Source organism: Lagopus muta, chromosome 16, assembly GCF_023343835.1.
Source record: "Lagopus muta isolate bLagMut1 chromosome 16, bLagMut1 primary, whole genome shotgun sequence".
NCBI classification, from domain to species: Eukaryota; Metazoa; Chordata; class Aves; order Galliformes; family Phasianidae; genus Lagopus; species Lagopus muta.
The window spans coordinates 4413324-4432932 of record NC_064448.1 but is presented as its reverse complement, the minus strand read 5'-3'; the positions used below and the strand labels follow the sequence as shown (position 1 = coordinate 4432932).

At 48.8% G+C, this 19609-nt stretch overlaps 1 protein-coding gene across 2 annotated transcripts; it reads right to left on the bottom strand.

The window, feature by feature from the left end:
• Positions 1–725: 725 nt before the first annotated feature.
• On the bottom strand, positions 726–19534 carry DNAJC5 (DnaJ heat shock protein family (Hsp40) member C5). Of its 2 annotated transcripts, XM_048962875.1 has the most exons (6): positions 19435–19534; positions 12909–12976; positions 9744–9879; positions 7193–7406; positions 6908–7079; positions 726–6348 (listed from the first exon to the last, which is right to left on the bottom strand). In XM_048962875.1, exons 3-6 carry the CDS (start codon positions 9848–9850, stop codon positions 6245–6247), a joined length of 597 nt encoding a protein of 198 aa, XP_048818832.1. In that variant the 5' UTR covers positions 9851–9879; positions 12909–12976; positions 19435–19534; the 3' UTR covers positions 726–6244. The 2 variants fall into 2 exon arrangements, with proteins under 2 accessions (XP_048818832.1, XP_048818833.1); XM_048962876.1 differs by lacking the exon at positions 12909–12976 and having other exon boundaries at positions 19435–19496.
• Positions 19535–19609: the final 75 nt, after the last annotated feature.

Genomic DNA, 19609 nt, shown 5'->3' with positions numbered 1-19609 from the left:
CTCTGTGGGATCCTTCCCCCATTCAGCACGTTGTCCAGGGGCAGAGCTGCAGTTGCCCACTTTGAAACAGGAAACAAAGAAGCCATCCTCCAGAATCGGGCTGTTGGTTAAAAAAAGAACAGCAAACACATTAAAAAAAACCCAAAACCAAACCAAACCAAAACCAGCAACGGTTGCAAACAAGGTGTTTGCAGGAAGCACTCACCCGGAATGCACCGACAGCCCTTTGCTGCAGCACGCAGCGCTGGTAGCAGGGTGAGCACACGCACAGGGTGCACACAGTGCCCCACACAGCTCTGAACTCCCATCTCAGGAGCACAGAAATATCCCAGCAAACTTCACATAGGCAACTGAGCATCCATGCAACACCTACAGAGCAGCCCTCCTCCCATGCTGCCATCAATTCAGGATCCCAGATACAGAAAAGAACAAAGCCCACACGTAATTCTGCATTGAAAACATTTATTTTACAACAGTGGTTTCAGATAACTTAGCAATCTTTATTTTAGTTTCTATCTGGACATACGATACACAAATTACCATGCTAAAACATAAAATAATTCCTTCTGCTGTAACTGCAGGTATGTACAGGAGCTCAGTAGTATCCAGTGTTACAATCCACGAGGTTCCGACAGCCACATCTACTTACATACAATTCAAAGTATGGTCCTTTAGTAACATAACAAAATATATATATGTCTTTATTATAATTGCTTCTCAGATGCATTTATACTTTGTGGGGGGGGTTTTTTGTAGGTTTTTTTTATTATTATTATTTTTTTTACAGTCTTTTTTCCTTTGCTTTCGGCCACTGGTTCCCCCCCACCCCACAAGCAGCCCCCACACATCTCCCCCCCCCCTGCACCCAGCTGTGCCTCTGCACAGATCACCACCTAGCTTCAGTTTTATGCTGTGCAACAGCTCCAAGTCCTACAGATCCCACCTGTGAGCACTACAGACTGAGCCCACAGACCACGCTGCGCCAACGCTCACGTCTCCATGCACCCCAACAAAGAGGGAAGGCTGCTTTTCCCTCTCCAAGCAGGCAGTTCTCCCATTTGTACCACCTGTTTATTTATACAACAGGAGCCTTCCATCGCTTCCCCCCATCAGTCACAGATCCCATCTGGTTTTCCCTGCAGCTGAAAGGTGGAAGCACAGCTCCGGACGCACAGAACCTGTCTGTCTGTCAGAAGGACTTGGGGCCAAATTCAGTGCTTTACCATCACAGAAAAACAGCAGCAAGGCCTGGGTGCACACCTGGTGTATAAACATGTACATATGTGCATATATACATACATACACACACGATGCTGCAATCCAAAACCTACAGCACAGCTTTGTGAGCCGACTCGCACTTTGTGAGTACGACGCGCTGACAACTGGAAGAGGAAAGAACCCGGTGCAGTGACCTCCAGAGATGGATCTCTCAACCGCTTTTCAAACACCCCACACACCAGCAGCACGAGCCAAAGCTCTTCCAGTGTCTCCCCTGGGTTTCAGCTCCTTCCCTACAGCAAAGCCAGAATGGTGAAGCCCAGCTCCTGTCAAGCAGGCCGGGGCTGAGGGACGTTGGCAGAGCTCAGATGTCGCCCCGTTTGGAAGCCATCGCTGTACAGCATGGTAAGCAACTGCTGCAGACCATGAGAACACACCCACATTGCTGGTGGTGGGGGAAAGAGAGCAGAGAAGACAACAGCACTCAAAGAAGAATGGCCATGTTATAGAAGAGCTTCCTCTACACATGTACATATACATAAAACCACCAGAAGTCGCCAGCGTCTATCCTTGAAACAAGGAAATCCACTGCTCACGTTGACGTTGGCATCTTATTTTCAAACACAAGTTTGTCTTCCAGATGTATGGCATTTGGCTTGTGCAAACATAAAAGACAGACAGCTTCCCCAGCAGTTCCCTCTGGCACAGAACACATCCTTCTGGAATGCAAGGAGCATTTCGGTCCCAGCACTGAAGCTCTGAGCACAGCGCATGGAGCAGAACAGGTCCTGCAGGACGTGGGCACTGACAACTCCTGCTGCTGTGTCAGCTAAGAGTTACACTTCTTCCAGGGCATTATAAGCAGCTGTTGGTGTAGCAGAACACTACTAGATGATTTCCACTATAATACAGAGAAGCAGCACCAAACGAGGAAGCAAGTTAAGCTTACACCAACCTTACACTGCACACAGTGGTACTGGGGTTACGTACCAGCGCTCAGATTCTAGGATTAATGCACAGAGACAGCATCTGGAATTAAGAACACGAGGCAGGGGCTGCCCAGTGCCACCAGTCCTGAACCTCCTGTTCAACATCACGTCCAGTTGCAGTGAGTGGGGAGAACCACAGCACCGACACGTCCTAAAGGAGCCCGAAATGCCAGTGACACCAAAGGGCACCGGAGAGACCGTGGGCACCAAATACGTGAGAACAGAGCAGCTCTCCTGGAGCCCAGTGCTCTGAGACACAGCCTGAAGAAGCACACGTGGGTCCCTCTACACCACAAGACTTTAAGAATGGGACAGGAATGTATTTTCTGCCAGGCTCCCACCTGTGGACACCCCCGTGTGCATTTATGGGCTCCGACACAGAGGGCTGGGAGAAGCCACCCATCCCACAGCACTGCTGCAGGGCAGCTGCTCACACCTCCTCCACACGGCTGCAGGCTGTGTGCAGCCCGGCCCTGCCCAGCATCACACATTACCAACACGATGAGCACTGATATCTAAAGCAGTTTAAAAATATTACAAATTTAAAAATAAGACTAAAAAGGGAACGTGGCTAGAAAACATCACTGCGTGGTATCAGCAGAAATCTACACCGGATCGGACGCCACTGAGGTTCACTTCAGTTTATATACAGATAAATAATTCAGAATATCCTACATACGTCACTAACTCAATGAAATTGGCATCTAATGCCCTTTGTTTGCTTCAAGTGAGAGTGCAGCTGGGCATCCCCAGCCAGAGCAGCAGCTCCCTCTCCTCCTGGGCCCTGCAGCCTTGCAGCGGGGCTCCTGGGGGCCGTCCTGCACGAAGAGGAGCCGCAGGGCAGTGCCAGGAAAAGTGCTGCCAAGTGGTTCTGTGCACTGGGAGGAGGTTGGGCTGCTGACACGGAGGTCTCAGGCAACTCATAAAACAAAACAAACGACAAACTAACAGGATTGCGACCTACAACAACAACAGAAATCAAAGCTCAAGTTTTAATTCTGGCAACAGGCTGAGCAGAGAGTGGCAGCGCTCAGGTGGAGCTGTGGAAGGAACCATCCTGTGTCCGAGCAGTGAGCAGGGCTTGGTGCCCGCCAGGCTCTGCTGCTTTGCATCTGGTAGCTCCACCAGCCCACACCCCGAGCCACACCACATTTGTTCACCATTATTTCCAGCACAACTTTGTCTTCACTGGGATTAACTTTTGGCCATTTTGAAGTGCAACTCACGTTAGAGCCCGGGATGCTCTTATATCTTATCTACAGCAACACAACCAAGCAGGCATTCACCCATCCCTTATACAGTTCAGGAAGAAGTGCATTAATAACTTTAAACTCAGAGGGTAACGTGGGCAAACAAACCATTTCAAAAGAATCACCTACAAATGTGTTTTCTCCTCATTCCCCTGCGCAGCTCCCCTTGGAGCACCCAGCACATCATGCTGGCACTAACAGGACAGGCCTCCCTTGCCGTTCACACACCACCCACAGAACAGCTGAAAGGAAGGCAGCAGCTCTTACAGAGCTCCAACAGCCCCTTATCCTGGGTATCACCTTTTTCAAGCAGTGCAAAACACGGACAAAGGTGTCACCTCAGCCTCCACACGGCAGCTCTGCTGTCAGCAGTCCCACACAGCTGGTCCGTGCTGCACACCTGGATGGACACAGGGAGCATTACACAGCATGCAGGGTTAACTTCCTCCTGCTCGTTCTACCCACCCAACCTCACCAACACGCTCATTTACACGGCCTCAAAGCACTGCCAGCTCCGTTACCAACAACGTGAAGTGACCCATGCAGCCTCTAAGGGCAATTTTAGCCAGCCAGCTCTGAGGGAGGAAGCCTGCAGATGGCTGTGCAGCTCAATATCGAGATGTGGCACCAGGCAAAGCCTACAAGGACAGCCAACGTGATGCTATTCAAGCTTTAAAACTGCTTTCCTTTTTAAGGGGTCAAACAAAAGCTTTAATTAAATAATGACCTCGAGCCAAATAATGCACTGCTGTCCTCAAGGCCACCCAAGAGAGAGATTCTGAGTTAGAAGCATCTTCCAGTAATCCACAGCATTTCAGGACAGAAGGACTACCAGCAAGGAAGGAATCACTAACAAGTGTGCTGCTTCAATCTAGTCATTAAATTAGGAGTGTTTGGAATCTTTGGAACCTGACGTGGCACCAAAAGCATCCCTTATCTGCAGCAGGCTGACAGGCAGGCAATAAATGTGCTGGTACCCAAGCACACACCTCACAGTGCTCGTGTGCCTTCATGTCACACTTGCTGTGCCCTGCCATGTGCAGCTCACGCAGAGATGGAGTGAAAATCTGTTCAGGATGGTTCTCTGGCAGCAGATCCCCCCCTCGTTTCCTGGCTGTTTCCTACAGACTGACAGAGCTCTTTGCCCCCCTTCCCAAGTAACACCTGTATCTTGTAAAAGAGCAGCATGAAAGACCTCAAATGAAACCTGGGATGGAAGGCTGTGAAAAGCCTCTCCACAGAGACAGGTGACCAACAGGGGAGGGGAGATGGAGGTACAAAGGACAGGAGAGGCATCGTGATAGAAAACAGATAGACGTGATAGATCAAGGTAAGGAGAAGGCAATTAACTGCTAATCATGCCATGTGTAAGCTTACGAGTTGCTGTTCCACATCCCGACCCCGTATCATTCAAACCAAGGTTATTAATAACAAAATATGCCAGCAATTCAGCAGCTAAAATGCCTATTTAACAGTTAAATCTCAATGAACAGCTGTTTCAAAAGCAGTATTCAAACACGATTTGGCTTCAAAATAGCTCAGGAAACTTTTCAATCGTTTCCCCACCGTTGTTCTGAGGGAAAGAAGAACACTGGTGTAAACAAGTCTAAAGGTAAGACAATGTGCAAATCATACAATAGCAACATAAAAAGTGTTTTGTTCTTAAAAAGCCATTTCAGTACTCCACAGAGATGCTCATGAGAAAATTAAAGGGCTAACATACTACAACAACTTTAAAGAACACCACAGGACACCCACCTGTCAGATTGTTAGACAAAAATTAAAACCACAGCAATTATTAACGTTTATGCTGTCACCTACTGCCTGTGTTCTATTCACCTGCTAGTGAAAACCAATTAACCAGTTCCACTTTAAGATTCTCATGCATTCAAAGAAGCTGCACTATTTGGTCTGTAGCATTTCAGGAAAAGGACTGAACTCAAACCAGAACAGCATTGTGCTTGAAGTCCCACTGTCACCACCACTAAACCCATTGACAGCTGCCTTTGTGACAAACCACGCTTTGTGGTCACACCATCACTGCAGATAACCCTCGTGCAGAAAGAGCTGCTGATCAGTTTAATGGTTCCAAGAAACTCTCCCTCCTTGTTTCTCAAGGTGCATTCATTGAAGCTGTAAACCAGCATTAAAAGAGAATTCTAGCTTTGCAGGACTGGCATTTTTTGGTTCTTGGCTTTGTAAACTTGCTTCGTTAGCAATGCAGAAATAGAAGAAGGAATAGGAGAATTGGCTTGTTGCACCCAAATACAAATCATGGACTTTCTTTTCAGGGTCTTTGACAGCTCGGCTGTATGAAAGTATGGTGGCTCCTGTGAAACTTGAAGTCTCATTTTAGGCCAGTACCACTGCTTAAAATGCAGAATGTCTCCATCACACGTACTGTGACAACTCAATACATCACACCACAGACATTTAACAGAACTCCATACATGCTATTAAAAAAAAAAAAAGAAAAAAAAGAAAAAAAAACAACAAAAAAAAAAAGAAAGGGAAGAGAAAGGAAACATCAGACCGTAGCTAAACTGCTTTACATACTGCATGCTACAGCACTTCAGGTATCATGGAGATACGACACTGAAAGGTGACAAAAGGCTGAAGGGATTACAAAATACTTTCAGCAGGTTGGAAAGCTGCCTTCTAACTGTGGCAGAATTTTTCCCCCTCCCCATTCTCTACTTCTAATGTTCATGATTCTAGTGTTGAGTTGGCCATGTATTTTTTTTTTTTTTTCTTTTTAATCCGTTCTAATTACAGTGTTTCCTTAACTTAATTAAATCCATCAGTGTGGTAGCTAGGGTGAGAGTCAGCTGTGAGCTGGGTTGTCTCTGTGGCTGATGCTGGCTGTATCACAATAGGTGCGTCTGAGGCCTCTGAAAAGCAAAGACAAAAGGCTTAGTATGCAGAGGGAAAAAAAGCAGTGCTGTGTGCTTTGGTAAGCATAAGGTACCTCCCTCTGCAATGCTTTGATAACACCATTGTCAGGGGGTGAGCAACTGCACCCTGCATAAGCTGTGCTCATTTCCACTGTCCTTATTGCTTCTTTTCTTTTTCTCCCCTTCTTCTTTCTTATTAACCCATCCTTATCCCAACCTTGGGCTCTCCAATTCTCCCCCCCCCCCCCCCCCCATTCTGCTGTGGTGGGAGTGAGCAAATGGCTGCAAAGCATTTACCTGCAGCTGGGTTAAACCACAACACCCATTTCCCTGAAGCTGACCTCACCAGGTTCAGGGGAGTTTTCAGCAACTGAATTTCTGGGGCCAGTTACCCACACAACTGTTTCAACTCTTGTGCTACAGTGACTCCCCTGCAGGGACCTGTGCTGATCTGCCTACAGAACAGGCACTGCTCCTCACACAGCACCCTGAGCCCTTAGTCAGGGACTGACACACTGAATTACAGTCCTACAAACCTCGCAGCTGCACTGCTTACCCCTTTCATCTGACTGCAACTGTGCCTCCAAGTCCTCTGGAGAGACGTAGTATTCCTGCTCCTCGCCTTCAGGAGGTTTAGGTTTACACTTCCCACAGCAGCAATTACAGCAGCAACACAGACAGCAGCAGCAGTAGCAGCCTGTGATGAGCCCACAGAACACAAACAAGGCCTGCAGGAGACAGAAAGCAAATTCCACAAGTGAGAACAAACAGTTTTCAAACGGAGCCCTTGAAGCATCTGAAATGCCAATCCAGAACCATTTCTCTTTGTGCTTCAATTTACCTTTGCCCACCAGCTAGACAGCACGAAGTACGTGTTCACATTTTCTTCTCCAAACTGCTCTGCTACATACAGACCCAGGGAGCCATATTTATCATAAATGTTTCTCTTTGTCGCATCGGTCAATATTGCATGTGCATTATTGATCTCTTTAAATTTTTCTGCTGCCTCTGGATTATCAGGGTTTTTATCAGGATGGTATTTCAGTGCGAGTTTCCTGCCAAAAGCAAAAAAGAGAATGTAGATTAGATGCTGGATTTGGGTTCCTGGTTTCGTTTTGTTGGGTTTTTTTCAGTTCTGCTGCTTGTCACTGAAGGGAAACTTCCAAGTGCCAGCTGAGAATCTCTCTCCAAGGACAGTCTGTTCATTTCTCATTCACTTCCCTGTGGATTCCAAAATGCTACAGCACTGTCTAGCTTCACTCACAGGATTGACTTCAGAGTGCTGGACAGGATCCTTGGAAATCCAGTGAAAAAATTAGGATACTGAAGACAAGAAGAAAGCACTTTGCCCCTCAGCTCCAGCGATTTCCACCAGCAAGTTTTGCTCCTGCTAAAGCAAAGGCCAAGCTAACAGAAAAGAAACACACCACAAGTCTCAGATACAGCATCAAAGAACAAAGAGAAGCTACAACTCATCTACAGCATCTCAACACAAAAATAGAACAGAAGCACTTGTGGTTAATTCACCAGTTGCTTTGCAGGTACAAGGCACTTCAGTGCAAGGCTGGCGAGAACAGAACCAGCTTCAGGAAATCACAACGTACCTCCCCACATCATTCTACATCTCTTTCAACTACATGACAGCAGCTTGTAGTCCCCAGAGATCACTGAATACAGCACAAAAACTCAGATTAAGCACTGATAAATTTGCAAATTCAAATGCAGCCCAAGCAATAGAAGAAATCACTTCTGGCCAGGCATCTGCTGACTGCACGATTGCAGTTTGAGTCATTTGTGCTTCGAAGGAGAAAAATGATTCAGAATGATAGTTCTAATAGTTCTGCACCACCAAAAATGGCAGGTGACCAGCAGGGATGTACCAGCAGAGCCCCGTGTCTGACAGCCACACCGAGAGCCTGCAGACATTTGCACACCACAGCTCCTCAGGAGGGAAATATTCAGATAAATGTACAGTAAGGATTTGTGCAAGCATAGCTTTGGGTGCACACAAACACCACAGCACTCAAACAGTAAAGTGAGCTGCACTGGAAACATTTGTAGGCTGTAAATTATGCTGCTTGGAAAGATAACATTATTCAGGGCTGCCAAAGGTGCCACTGGATCAGAGAAGACTGAGACAACCAGTTTTCATAATTAGAGGGAGGGTATGTCAACTTAAAGAGGACCTAGCTACTACCAGGTTGTGATAGAGAAATACTTTTCATGTCACATTTCCTGCATACACACTGATCCCACAGGCCAGCAAAGGACATTCCAGATCAAATGGAACGAAAACAAGAAGTGGCCACTAAAAGAGCAGAAGAGGCAACAGGATTAGATGAAGCTCCAGGTGTGAATGAGGCAGCTCCTGAATTCCCCTTGAATCCAGCTGTGCCCTTCTCCCCTAGGAGAAAGTCTTCTAGGTTTCCCCCCCATGAAGTCAAAGTGTTTTTCAGTCCATTGTGCTAGAAGATGATTGCCCCAAATGTGCATTGGAGGACTTGGGGAAGACACAGATAATTCTGGACCAATTTATTCATACGTTTCACTCAGTCATTGCTGGTGGCATAAAAAGTGGCTTTGAAAGGGAAAAGCTTTGGTAAACACTGAAGATTGAAACAAAACTTCTGAAAGGAGCAACCTCAAGTGAAGATGACTGCTGACACCTAGTGAGATGGGAAACACACTGCCACTGCCCAGGTAGTCCCAGCATGGCTGCAGCTCCCTCCTACAGCAAAGAACAGATTGCATGCAGGCAGGTTTGGAGGGAAGGTAGGAAGGAGGTGAGGATGGTTTGTTGTTCATTTAATTAATGGGGAATGTGACTAAGAAAAAGGGTTAACAAAAAATGTTCTTTTGAAAATAACTCCACGGACATTTTCAAGATGTCAAAAGACATTTGGAACGTGGCTTTAGAAAAGAAATCACTGTTGATACCCAGTTTTCACTCTTATTTACATCTTTAATCTACACTTCGCCGTGCCAGAAGTCGAAATGATGGACAGAAGTGCAGGACTGCCCACCTGTGGTCTCTAAACCACACACAGAGCTGCACAACACAAAGGGAGAACTGAATTCTGGTGGCAGAGCCACAGCTTTGTTCAATTTTATCTGAAGTTTTCAGAGCCACGCGGCACAGTGGAGAATTTCACCTGTTAAATCCTTGCTGTCATCTGCCCCAGCTCTGACACACAGATGCTGTCAGTGACAGTGACATGCAACTCCATGCAACTTCTGTTAAAGCAAACCACGTTTCTCCTCTGTTTTCTCACGTGCTTTTCTCACACAGATTTTAAATAAACCAACTGGAGCCTATATATAAACACCTCATCTGTCGAGCACCTCAAGATATTGGTTTTATTGGGTGATACTTGGAAGACTGGAAGCGTTACCTGTATGACTTTTTAATATCATCAGAAGTAGCATTCTTGTCCAGCCCCAGCACGTGGTATAGTGACTCTCCAGAGGTAGACAGCGAGCGTTGCCTCTGGTCTGCCATCTTGGACTAACCTGAACAGAGAAATGTCCCTGCCAAAACAAGAAAGAAGAAAAAGATGAGATCAAGAAATGCTTAAACCAGAAAGAGCACAAGGCCTTGAAGAAATCAGCCCTGAAACTGGAGGCTTTGGGGTACGAAACTTACGTGAAAATTCACGTTTTAGGTCTTAATGGGCTTTGAAGAGAAAAGGCTTCTTAACACCCGTTGCCAAAATATCAGGGAATTCTCAGCAAAAGCAACAGTTCCCAGCACAGAGCACACAGCCCAATCACTGCTGCATGTACTCAGCTCCACTCTTTAAAACAAACTCAAAATCAACAGCTGAGCTCCAGCTGTAAGGATCACACACACATCCCTGTTGCTATTGCACTGTCCTTCTCAGTCTCACTGTTATTCACTCCCAATAATACCTACATGAATAATGGACAACAGGCTGCTGTCAGGTGGAGCTGCCTTCTGCACCGCAGAGGTGAACTCAAAGTTCCAACTCCTTAACCTGGGCTTTTATTTGCATTCTCCATTGCATGCATTCCATACATTAAAAGAAAAACCACAACCACCTCCAAAAACCCAAATCTTATCACTGAAACCAGGCACAGCAGAATCTGTTAGCCAAAATCCAGCAGACCTAGGCCAATGCTGTTCTGAGAGAGAGAACACCTGCCTGCTTTGGGAGGAGGCAATCTCCCCTGCAACAACATCAAGTTGTGAACCAAACATTTAATATACATGCTAGATAAACCCTCTTGCTGGAACTTGACTTAACCTCCTGCTCTGCAATCAGACATGCAAGACCCTCGAGGTGTCCTGAGCCACAGGCAGGCATGGTTATGTCCTCTAACATCCTTAGCAGCTTAGCATTTGCCATTCTTTAGCTGCAGAACTGCAGCAAGGATGAGCATTGGAGGGAAGACTATTGGCTATTTTTGGATTATGTCATTACAGTTAGCCCACACCAGATTATACAGACTTTGAAAAAGATATTTAAAGCACCAGACTTTTCTAATTTAACCCTTTATCTTATATAATAAAGCTAATAACTTTGGGTTTCAAAAGGCTAACCTCCAAGAGCTACCCTCAGACCTTGCTTGTTTCACTCCTCAGTTCTTTACATGCTCTCAGAGCACTGATACGCTTCACAAAAATACCAGTTCTGTTTCTGCCAACACACAGCTCTCATCCTTCTTGGACAGGGTGACCAAGGGGCACAGACAGGCAGCACAGCTCCCTGCTCATCTCCGAGCCTACCAGTAACTGCCCAGGTGTAGCAGCTTTAAATCACTTTAACACTGATACCTGCAGCCACTTTCTTTCGCTGGAAGTGAAGTTCAGCACCTGCTGACCTTGTAAACTCTCATCTGATTTCCTTCGAGAAGTTATTGACAGCTCTGGTAAGTTTAATGAAATGCTATCTAATAAGGAAGCTGATTAATTAATAATGACGATAACAACACTGAAATACATGCAAAATCTGGAAGGTAAATAACGTCTTTTTCTTTTAACAACATAGCATAAAGCTACTGAAAACAACCCACAGAAGAGGAGAGGAAACTTACTAAGAAATAGGGCACCCACAGGAGGCATAGCCCTCAGGGAGCAGCTTCTCACACCAGCAGCCTCCCTGCCCCCTCTACCTAAGCAGCCCCAGTGCTGAGGTCAAAGACTGCTGATCCTGACGTGGAGCTGGTAATCTACTAATCACAGTGCACAGCTGCCCTGCACTGCCTCTTGCACCCATGGCCAAAACCACCTCCCCTTCCTGACACCCATCCTGGGAATTCTCCCAGGCAGCTCCTGCCATACCCAGCAGCATCCAGCCCAGGGAAGCTTCTCCACCACCCCACCACGGTGCTACCTAGAAGTCTGTTGCTCCATTTAGGCCTAATGAGCTTCCTTCCTAGTCAGCCCAACATGCCCTGGGTGCACAGATGCTGCAGGTCACAGGTACAGTCCCTGTGTTCATTAATCAAACCTCCACCGTAAAACTGGGCCAATGAGTTTGGCAAAAACAAATTCAGCTCGATCCAGCTGTGTCTGTCAGTCTGCAGGCTGCCTGTCAAGAATAAAGGGAGACACAGGAGTAACATTTCCTACCGCTGCAGTTTTTAATCACTTCCATCTGAGAAGTTCAGGGTACCTGGGGGGGGTCAGTGCAATGGGATGCCTGCATTTTTAGTGCCAGAATGAAAAGGGCACAGGCAGAAGAACAGAAGACAAGGTGCTAACTGGAATTCATCTGGGAAACTTGTTATTTAAAGGAACAGAACGGTCTTATTACAATGAAGGTAACCTTTGGCTCTTCAAACATGGAACAGGATTAGAAACACAATAAAGCTGCAAGCTTTCTGCATTCAGAACACTCCATAAAACAGGATATTACCTGTCCCACTGCTTCCACAAGTGGCTCTCATTCACAGCACCGAAAGCTGCTCTGTGTTTTTAAGGAGGGCTGCATCCAGTAACAAACCATCTGCTGTATGCTCTAAGCAAGCAGGATTCCCTCAAGAGGTTTCTCTCAGAAGGCTCTGAAGAAAGGTAATCCCCCGGATTAAACAGCAGCTTTTAACCATCTGTGTACCAGCACAGCCTGCATCAGCCAACCGTAACAGGAAACACACCTGCTGGCAGCACAGCCACAACGGGGTCATCGGTGCCATCTCAACAGAGAGATTTAGGTTAGGCCTGATTGGTGATCTGAAAACTGGCCTTAACATCTGACAGACATCAGTGGTAAGCTGGGCCCTTTTATAACCTGAGTTTAACCAAGAAAAATAGCAAACTGCAATGACAGCAAAGAGAAATGGGAAGTTCCCTGCCATTCTAGGCAATTAATACAGACCATCCAGTCCTGTGACATCACAGAGCATCCAGTGAGCGCCAGCACCAAGGATGACAGCAGGTCAGGCGGCCAAAGGCAGGACTAAAACTTCTAATTTTGGCTTCATGAGCAGAGAGCATTCTCTAAGAAACTTTGAGTGTTGTTTCCTCAGCATTACACTGCATGTAAATAAGTGGGCTTTATTTTAAGCTATAAGAAATCCAGAACTACAGCACTCACCTGGTACCTAGTTTGCCTATTCTAAGACAAGCGGTAGCTGCCTCCACACCCCTCTGGAACAGGATCTCCTACAAAAGACAGAACAAAAATAAATCACTTTTTCACTAACTCCTGCTGGGCACCTGCAGCAAAGTTGTCATCATCCCATCAGTTGAACTTAAAGCAGATCAGCACTGAGGCCATCAGGTTATGGGAGCTGTTACAGGCTCACAGCACGGTCAGCTGGCAGCAGGGAGCACATCCTGAGCTCTGTGCACCGCCAGGATGCTCGCAATCACACACTGCCCTGTGACACAAGTCCCAAATAAAGTCAAGATTATTTCTGTTGCCCAAAATGCTTTGTAGTAAATCTCCATGGTGGCACATAGTCAGACGTGATGGGCTGTCAGATGAAGGTACAAATACTTTAAGGTGCAGACCCAGGGGCTGCGTGCTTCTATCTGTAGCTTCAGCCTCCGTTCCCGAGCCTCCTACTACACCAAAGACAAACACACAGCTAAAACGAGGCAGCTCTGAGCACAGAAACCATAACAACTGCTATCTGCTCCAGACTCCAGCCTTCTGCACCTTAGGCATTGGTGAAATAGCTGTACTTAAAACAAGAGAAGTGTGTTTTTTAAGTCTCGGTAATCTGTAATGTTGTTAGAGAGAGACTGCTAAAGGAGCTTAGCTGATGTGAGGGACTGCAAGCTGCAGCTGAAGAACCAAGTCTCACTTTAGCATACAAGGAATGGAACCGGAGAGGATCCAGCAGCACAAAGCAGCAGGCAGCCCTTCCACTGGTCGAGGCACAGCAGCACCAATTGCTGCAGGACGCGTGCAGGTAAGAGGAGAAATGATCTACAAACCATCGATTCCTTGTGTAATCCCTGCCTCTTACATGTGAGGATCAGAAGAAAAGAGGAAAGAAGGCTGACTTATCAGCCGACAGACAGGAAGGCCACCTGAACACAAACTGAGATCAAGCAATGGATTGAAGGCACGGCAAGAAGGGTTGTCACACAAACGAAGGGACACGCTCAGGAAAGTTGCCTGTTGTTCCAAGTGTCTCATTGCCCCAGAACCAGCTCCTCTAACCTCATCTGTCCCACAGATTTGGATGCAAGTCAGACAGTCGCTGCTCCTTACAGCAGGAGCCATCACTCAGACCTGAACGCCTGCCTCTGTCTGCTCCCACCTCTCCCAGAGCTGCTATTATCCGACCATCTCAGCACAGAACTGCCAGCCCCCAGCCCCACACCTTACACACACTTACAGGTAATTAAAGAATAACATCTAAAGCTGCTCACCATGCCATACTACAGCCAGCTGCAGATGGCCCCTTCCGGCAGCAAAACCCACCTCCCCACTGCCTCCGAGCCTGAGCAGAGACAGCATCCACCCTTAACAACCCTGGGGCTACACTGAAACTTGTAACAAACTTAAGGGCAGTGATACCAGTCTTGTTCCCCTAATTAGCTTAGCAGATTAAAATTCAGCCATGCAAGTCTGAGGGCCGACCTGTTACAAAAACCTGTGACCTTGTACTTACACAAGAGTGAGTCCCAAACACCCTCATGAACTGTTTCCACACCAAAGCATCAGATTCCCATCTTCCACCCCCCCTCCTCACCTACAGTCATTACTCCTTATTTGATTCTTTGTGCCTTCCCTACTTGGGGTTCCTTTGGCAAAACATTATTGTTTATGGCACTACAGTCGTTTATATGGCAGCATGCAAGTGTCACAATCCACACATGGCTATATAGAAAACAACTGCATCTTACTCAGCTGTGTTAAAGTCTAAGGGAAACCAGCAGTTCTGCCTGCCCACCTTCTCATCACCCTTGCTTCTCTATTAAAAAACCTCTGCAGTGCTTTGAATCACCGACTTCTCATCGCATGCGAGTGCGCTGCAACCCACAGGGCAAAGCACTGCTCACTGCTGGGGGAGCCATGCCAAAGGCACTGCTCTCCTACAAACAGCAGCACCTGATCTTTGTGGCCTTTTCCAGCCTTACTGTGATCACACTGATCCGATGACTCTGCTGCTGTCGTTCGTGGGGGCAGATGGAGGGGCGCCATGGGAGCAGGTGAGCACGGCGTGAGCAGGGACCAACGTTATCCCACAACCGCTCCAACCAAACACACCAACCTTCCTATTAAAAAGTGACAAAAACACAGACAAAGCAGAAGCAGACAGCAGAACGTACACAGCTGAGCTCCCAGATCCAACCACCCCCAGCCATGGCACTCGCAGGAGCAGCTGGAGTGCCTCTGCACAGCACCACGAACCAATGGAAGCACTCTCTGAAGTTGGATCCCATTTTTTCCTCCTTTGCAGGTAATTACACCATCTCCCTTCCCCATCTAGACAGAAAGAAAGCAGCTTAATTTCTCTCCACGCACTTTTATCTCATGCATCCAACCGGGCCTTTCCCTGCCCAAGGAGAGGAGTGCCTGTCACACGTACCCCCAAGCTGTGAGCGCTTCCATCCCAAAGGCTCTGCCTTTAGCCAAGTGGAAAGGTCAAGCACCTCCTCCTGCCAGCTGCACTTCGCCTCTTCTGCTGGTGCACGGGGAGGAGATGCCATCGTTTCCCCATTTCACTTCTCAAAGAAGCTGCCAAGAGAAATGGATGTGCTCATGTCACCCTGTGACAAGCAGAAAGCACAGGCCTTCTTTATTAGACCAATGAAACAAAGGCAAAGAAGCACCGTGGCTGCGCCATCTTCCAGAGTTAGACATGAAAACCTTAAGGCCCCTTCCAACAGAAGGCAGTTGGTGATTCTATCACCATAAAGGAGGTTAAGAAAAGATTTTTGTTACGAAACCTGAACTGCCCAGCGCTGCCTCCACAACCCAAACTTCTACATAATGCCATGGCTGGAAAACACAGCGCCATTCCTTCCCTGGAGACACCTGGTTGGTGCTGGGGGGGCACCTCATAATGCAGATCTGTGCCAGTCTGTGCTCAGCTCACTGCCTCTGTTGGGTTCATCTGGCTCCAAAACGAAGCCCAGCGGTTGGCCAAGAGGCCTTCATCTGAATGGACACTTTCTCATGGGGGATAAACTCGTTGGTATTTTCTAATTATACAGAGCCATTTCATCAACAACAAGATTTATTTTACACTACCTCCCTCCTACAGGCAGCGTGCTGATGGCTCCTGCTGTTATCTCACCCTGCAAACATCCCATCCGCAATCCATGAGATGAGCCACGTCCTCACAGCCCCACTCAGCCTAGCCTACATAAATAAAGACACGAGCCCATCATTTAGGAATAATAAGGAAACTGAGAGGTGCTTGTTCTGCCCATTCCCCCTACCTGGCTGTGACAACAGCAGCAAGGCTCTGTGGCCTCATCCTGCACAGCCAGCATGCAAGGAAAAGCCCCTCCTACATAGAGCATAGATGCACCTACAGTGGTGCAAATGGGATTATAAACACAGCACCTAAACATGCATGCATGTTATAAACTTTTTTTTTCCCCACCTGAAGGAACAGAGCAAAGCCAGGAACCTGCCTGCTTTCTGTAGCTGATGCTTCAGCTCCGTGGTGCTGAGTGCTGTTCAAGCAGTGCTGTCCTCACAGTGCAGTGGTTAAGCTCTCCCAGTCCTTACAGGGTTACCATTAAACAGCAGTTTGTATACCCATGCATTACAGCAGCCTCATAACAGCAAGGAAGGAAGAGTGGAAATCACATCACTGGGAGATAATTCTTAACAGCAAGAGGCTTTGTGCAGAAGATGCCAACGGCACGAAGTCACAGGAAGAAGCGTGGTTGTAAGATAAGGGGCAGGAAACGGGGCAGAGGGATTTGCACCTACAGCACAGCTGGAGGAGACAGCGGGTGCAGCATCTGAGGAGCTCTGTGCAGCTGCCATCCCACTGCAGGGCCATGAGCAGACATGGGGCTGCCCCCATGGCCGTCCTGTCCCACAAACCACGCCGTGTGCTTGGGTAGCTGCAGCCGTGCACCTCTGCTGATTCCATCTGTGTGGCTTTTGTAAGTTAGCAAACAGTGTGTGGAGCAATTTCTGAGCGCTGTGGGGATGAACTCAGGGCGTGCAGAAATCAGGAACTTTGGCAGGCAAGAAAGAAGACTGAGGGGGGTGGTTATTACAGAGAAGTGATATCTCCTATTGCCCAGGCTGAACGTTTCTGCGCTTCGTGCCGCTCAGTGTCTGTCAAACTGAACGCATCTTTTCCCAGCAGTAACTTTGGGGCCTCCTAAAAGAACCCATGTGCTGCACCGAGCCCCCAGGATCAGCAGATCAACGTTCTGAAGAAGAGATGCGGTTTGTCACCCGATTCTCTTCCATCACTCAGCCCCATTACGTGCTGCAGTCACACCTGGCCGAGCTGCAGCCTCCCCTGTCACAGACACAGGCAGGTCGGTGTCGAAAGGAAAGCAGCCCTGTAGCTCAGGAGGAGCAAACTGGGAGCAAACCTGGAGCAGCCAAGCCTTGCGTTGCGTGCCATGCACTCAGACGGTGGCACAGAAAAAATATGAGATCACAAAATATTTCTGAGCATAAACACAATTGCTGAAATATGACTGCCATCACAGTAACAGAAAGTCCTGTAAGAGGAGCAACGACAGATGGAAGGGAAAAGAGTATTTTCATTTGAAATACAGCCAAAATTTCAAAGACTCAGAAAGGGGAAAACAAACAGAGCTGTGCAGGTTTCTCCTTTTTGTGCCCTCAGATTATCACTGAGCTCTGGACCTGACTGGGGTTTTTATTGCTGCTCTGGACCTACTGCCTGCAGTTCTTCAGCACAACACAGCAACAATTTGGGAGCAAAAAGACAGTGCTGCAGCATCTCTGCTTCCACTGAAATGCCATGGATGACACAAAGGAGGGAGGGAAGGAAACAAACTCCTTTTTGTTTGCAGAACGTCTCACCTCCCAGCACTGAGTTATCCCAGAGCAGACCCTGCAACGCCAGCACTGCCAGAAGTTGTCCTGAAGTCCTTTGGGCACCACAGGAAAATTGCTCTTTCAGTCCACTCTGCAATCAATTTCTCTTCCAGTCCAACCTGGGCAATCCCTCTCTTTCCTCCCTCCCAACGTGCACCGTACTTAAATTATTAGAAGCAATTCATTAGTGCAATTGAATTTGGCACCTATTCCTCAGCCACCTTATGCAGGACCTGACCCGTTTTCTACCAGAAGCCAACAGCAAGGCCCAGCCCAAAACCAACAGCTGTCATAAAACTTCCCAATCCTTGTGCTGGAACTGCAGCTGGTGCAATGCTCCCACACACAAGTGGCCAACAGGACCCACATGAGGACATCAGAACCACTGCACACCAGTGCACTGCATGCATGAACACATGGCCTTCTGACAGCTGTACTGCAGAGAGTGGCTATTCAGCACACCCAGCAGCATCTCCCACATTAACACCTCCATAAAAGCAAACCCAGAGATAACACTGCCTGCTTTGCTGCTCAGGTCCGGCCCTCACCTCGCTTCCCAAGCAGGAAGCTCCACGGCATCGTGCTGCACCCGGCAATGAAGTCAGCAGCATTGTGTCAGCCAGCAGAGAGGTGTCGATGAGGGATGAGCACAAAGGCAGAGCGCTGCCTCATCCCTCTGCTGCTCCCGGTTCTATGGTGCATCCCCACAGCATCCTGACCGGAATCCTTAATTCCAACACCGCCCAAATAAAGGGAATTACGCTGCATCCGCAGCTTTCTGACTGGAAAGGCTTTCTGGCAATACGTCATTCGTTAATGGCATCGTCACCAAGCAGTCACAAATTACATGTAAAACATCACAGGGAACCACGTAAGGAAGTGGAAGCACAGAGATCCCCCGAGCGATCCTCGATCGCTGCTCACCCGTAACACAAACACTCTGCATTCAGAATTCACCTCTCCAGGCCCTCGGCTGTGTTCTGCGGGGTCTCTGCAGCCCCACACCCCAACACCGCCGCTTCCCCAGCAAAGCAACGCGCGCGCAGGCAGCGGGAGGACGGGATTTCCACCCCCCCGAACACGAGGTTCCCACGGAAAGAGCCACGACGCCCGTAACGATGATGCTTTTTTTCCCCAGCCCCGCATAACGAAGGGATGCTTCACTAATCGCGGCGGCTCGCTGCCCCCCGGGACACCCCGGCCCATCACGGAGCGGCAGCACGGAGATGCACTGCCAACATCCCACCAGGCCCCGCCACTGCCAACATCCCCCCCCCCCCCAGCCATCCCCGTTCCGTCACAGCCCCTTCAGGCCGCTTCCCCTCAGCCCCACGGCCTCCATTCATCCCCACGCAGCCCGGGGCTGTTCCCGCCCGCTCCCTCAGCCCCACGGCGGCCTTTCGAGGCTCCGTCCCCCCCCCCCCCCCGGCCCCACAGCCTCTATTGAAGACCCATCCTCCTCGGCCCCGCACGGCCCTTCAGGCCCCACCTCCCCGGGGCATAGCCTCCGTTTGGGCCTCAGCCCCGCGCCCGTACAGCTTACGCCTCAACCCCCCCCACCCCCACCTCGGGTCGGGCCCAGCGCTACGAAGCGAGGCCCGATCGGCCCGGCGCTCACCTGCGCCCCGCGGGAGGGCGGACGGGCGGGCAGCTGGGGCCGCGCAGCCCCGGGGGGGGGCGGGGCAGGACACGGCCCGGCGGCTGCGGCTGGCGGCGCGGCGCCCACAGCGCTCCGCAGCACCGGGACCCGGCGACGCTGAGCACGGGCGGGCGGGCGGGGGAGGGGCCTGCGC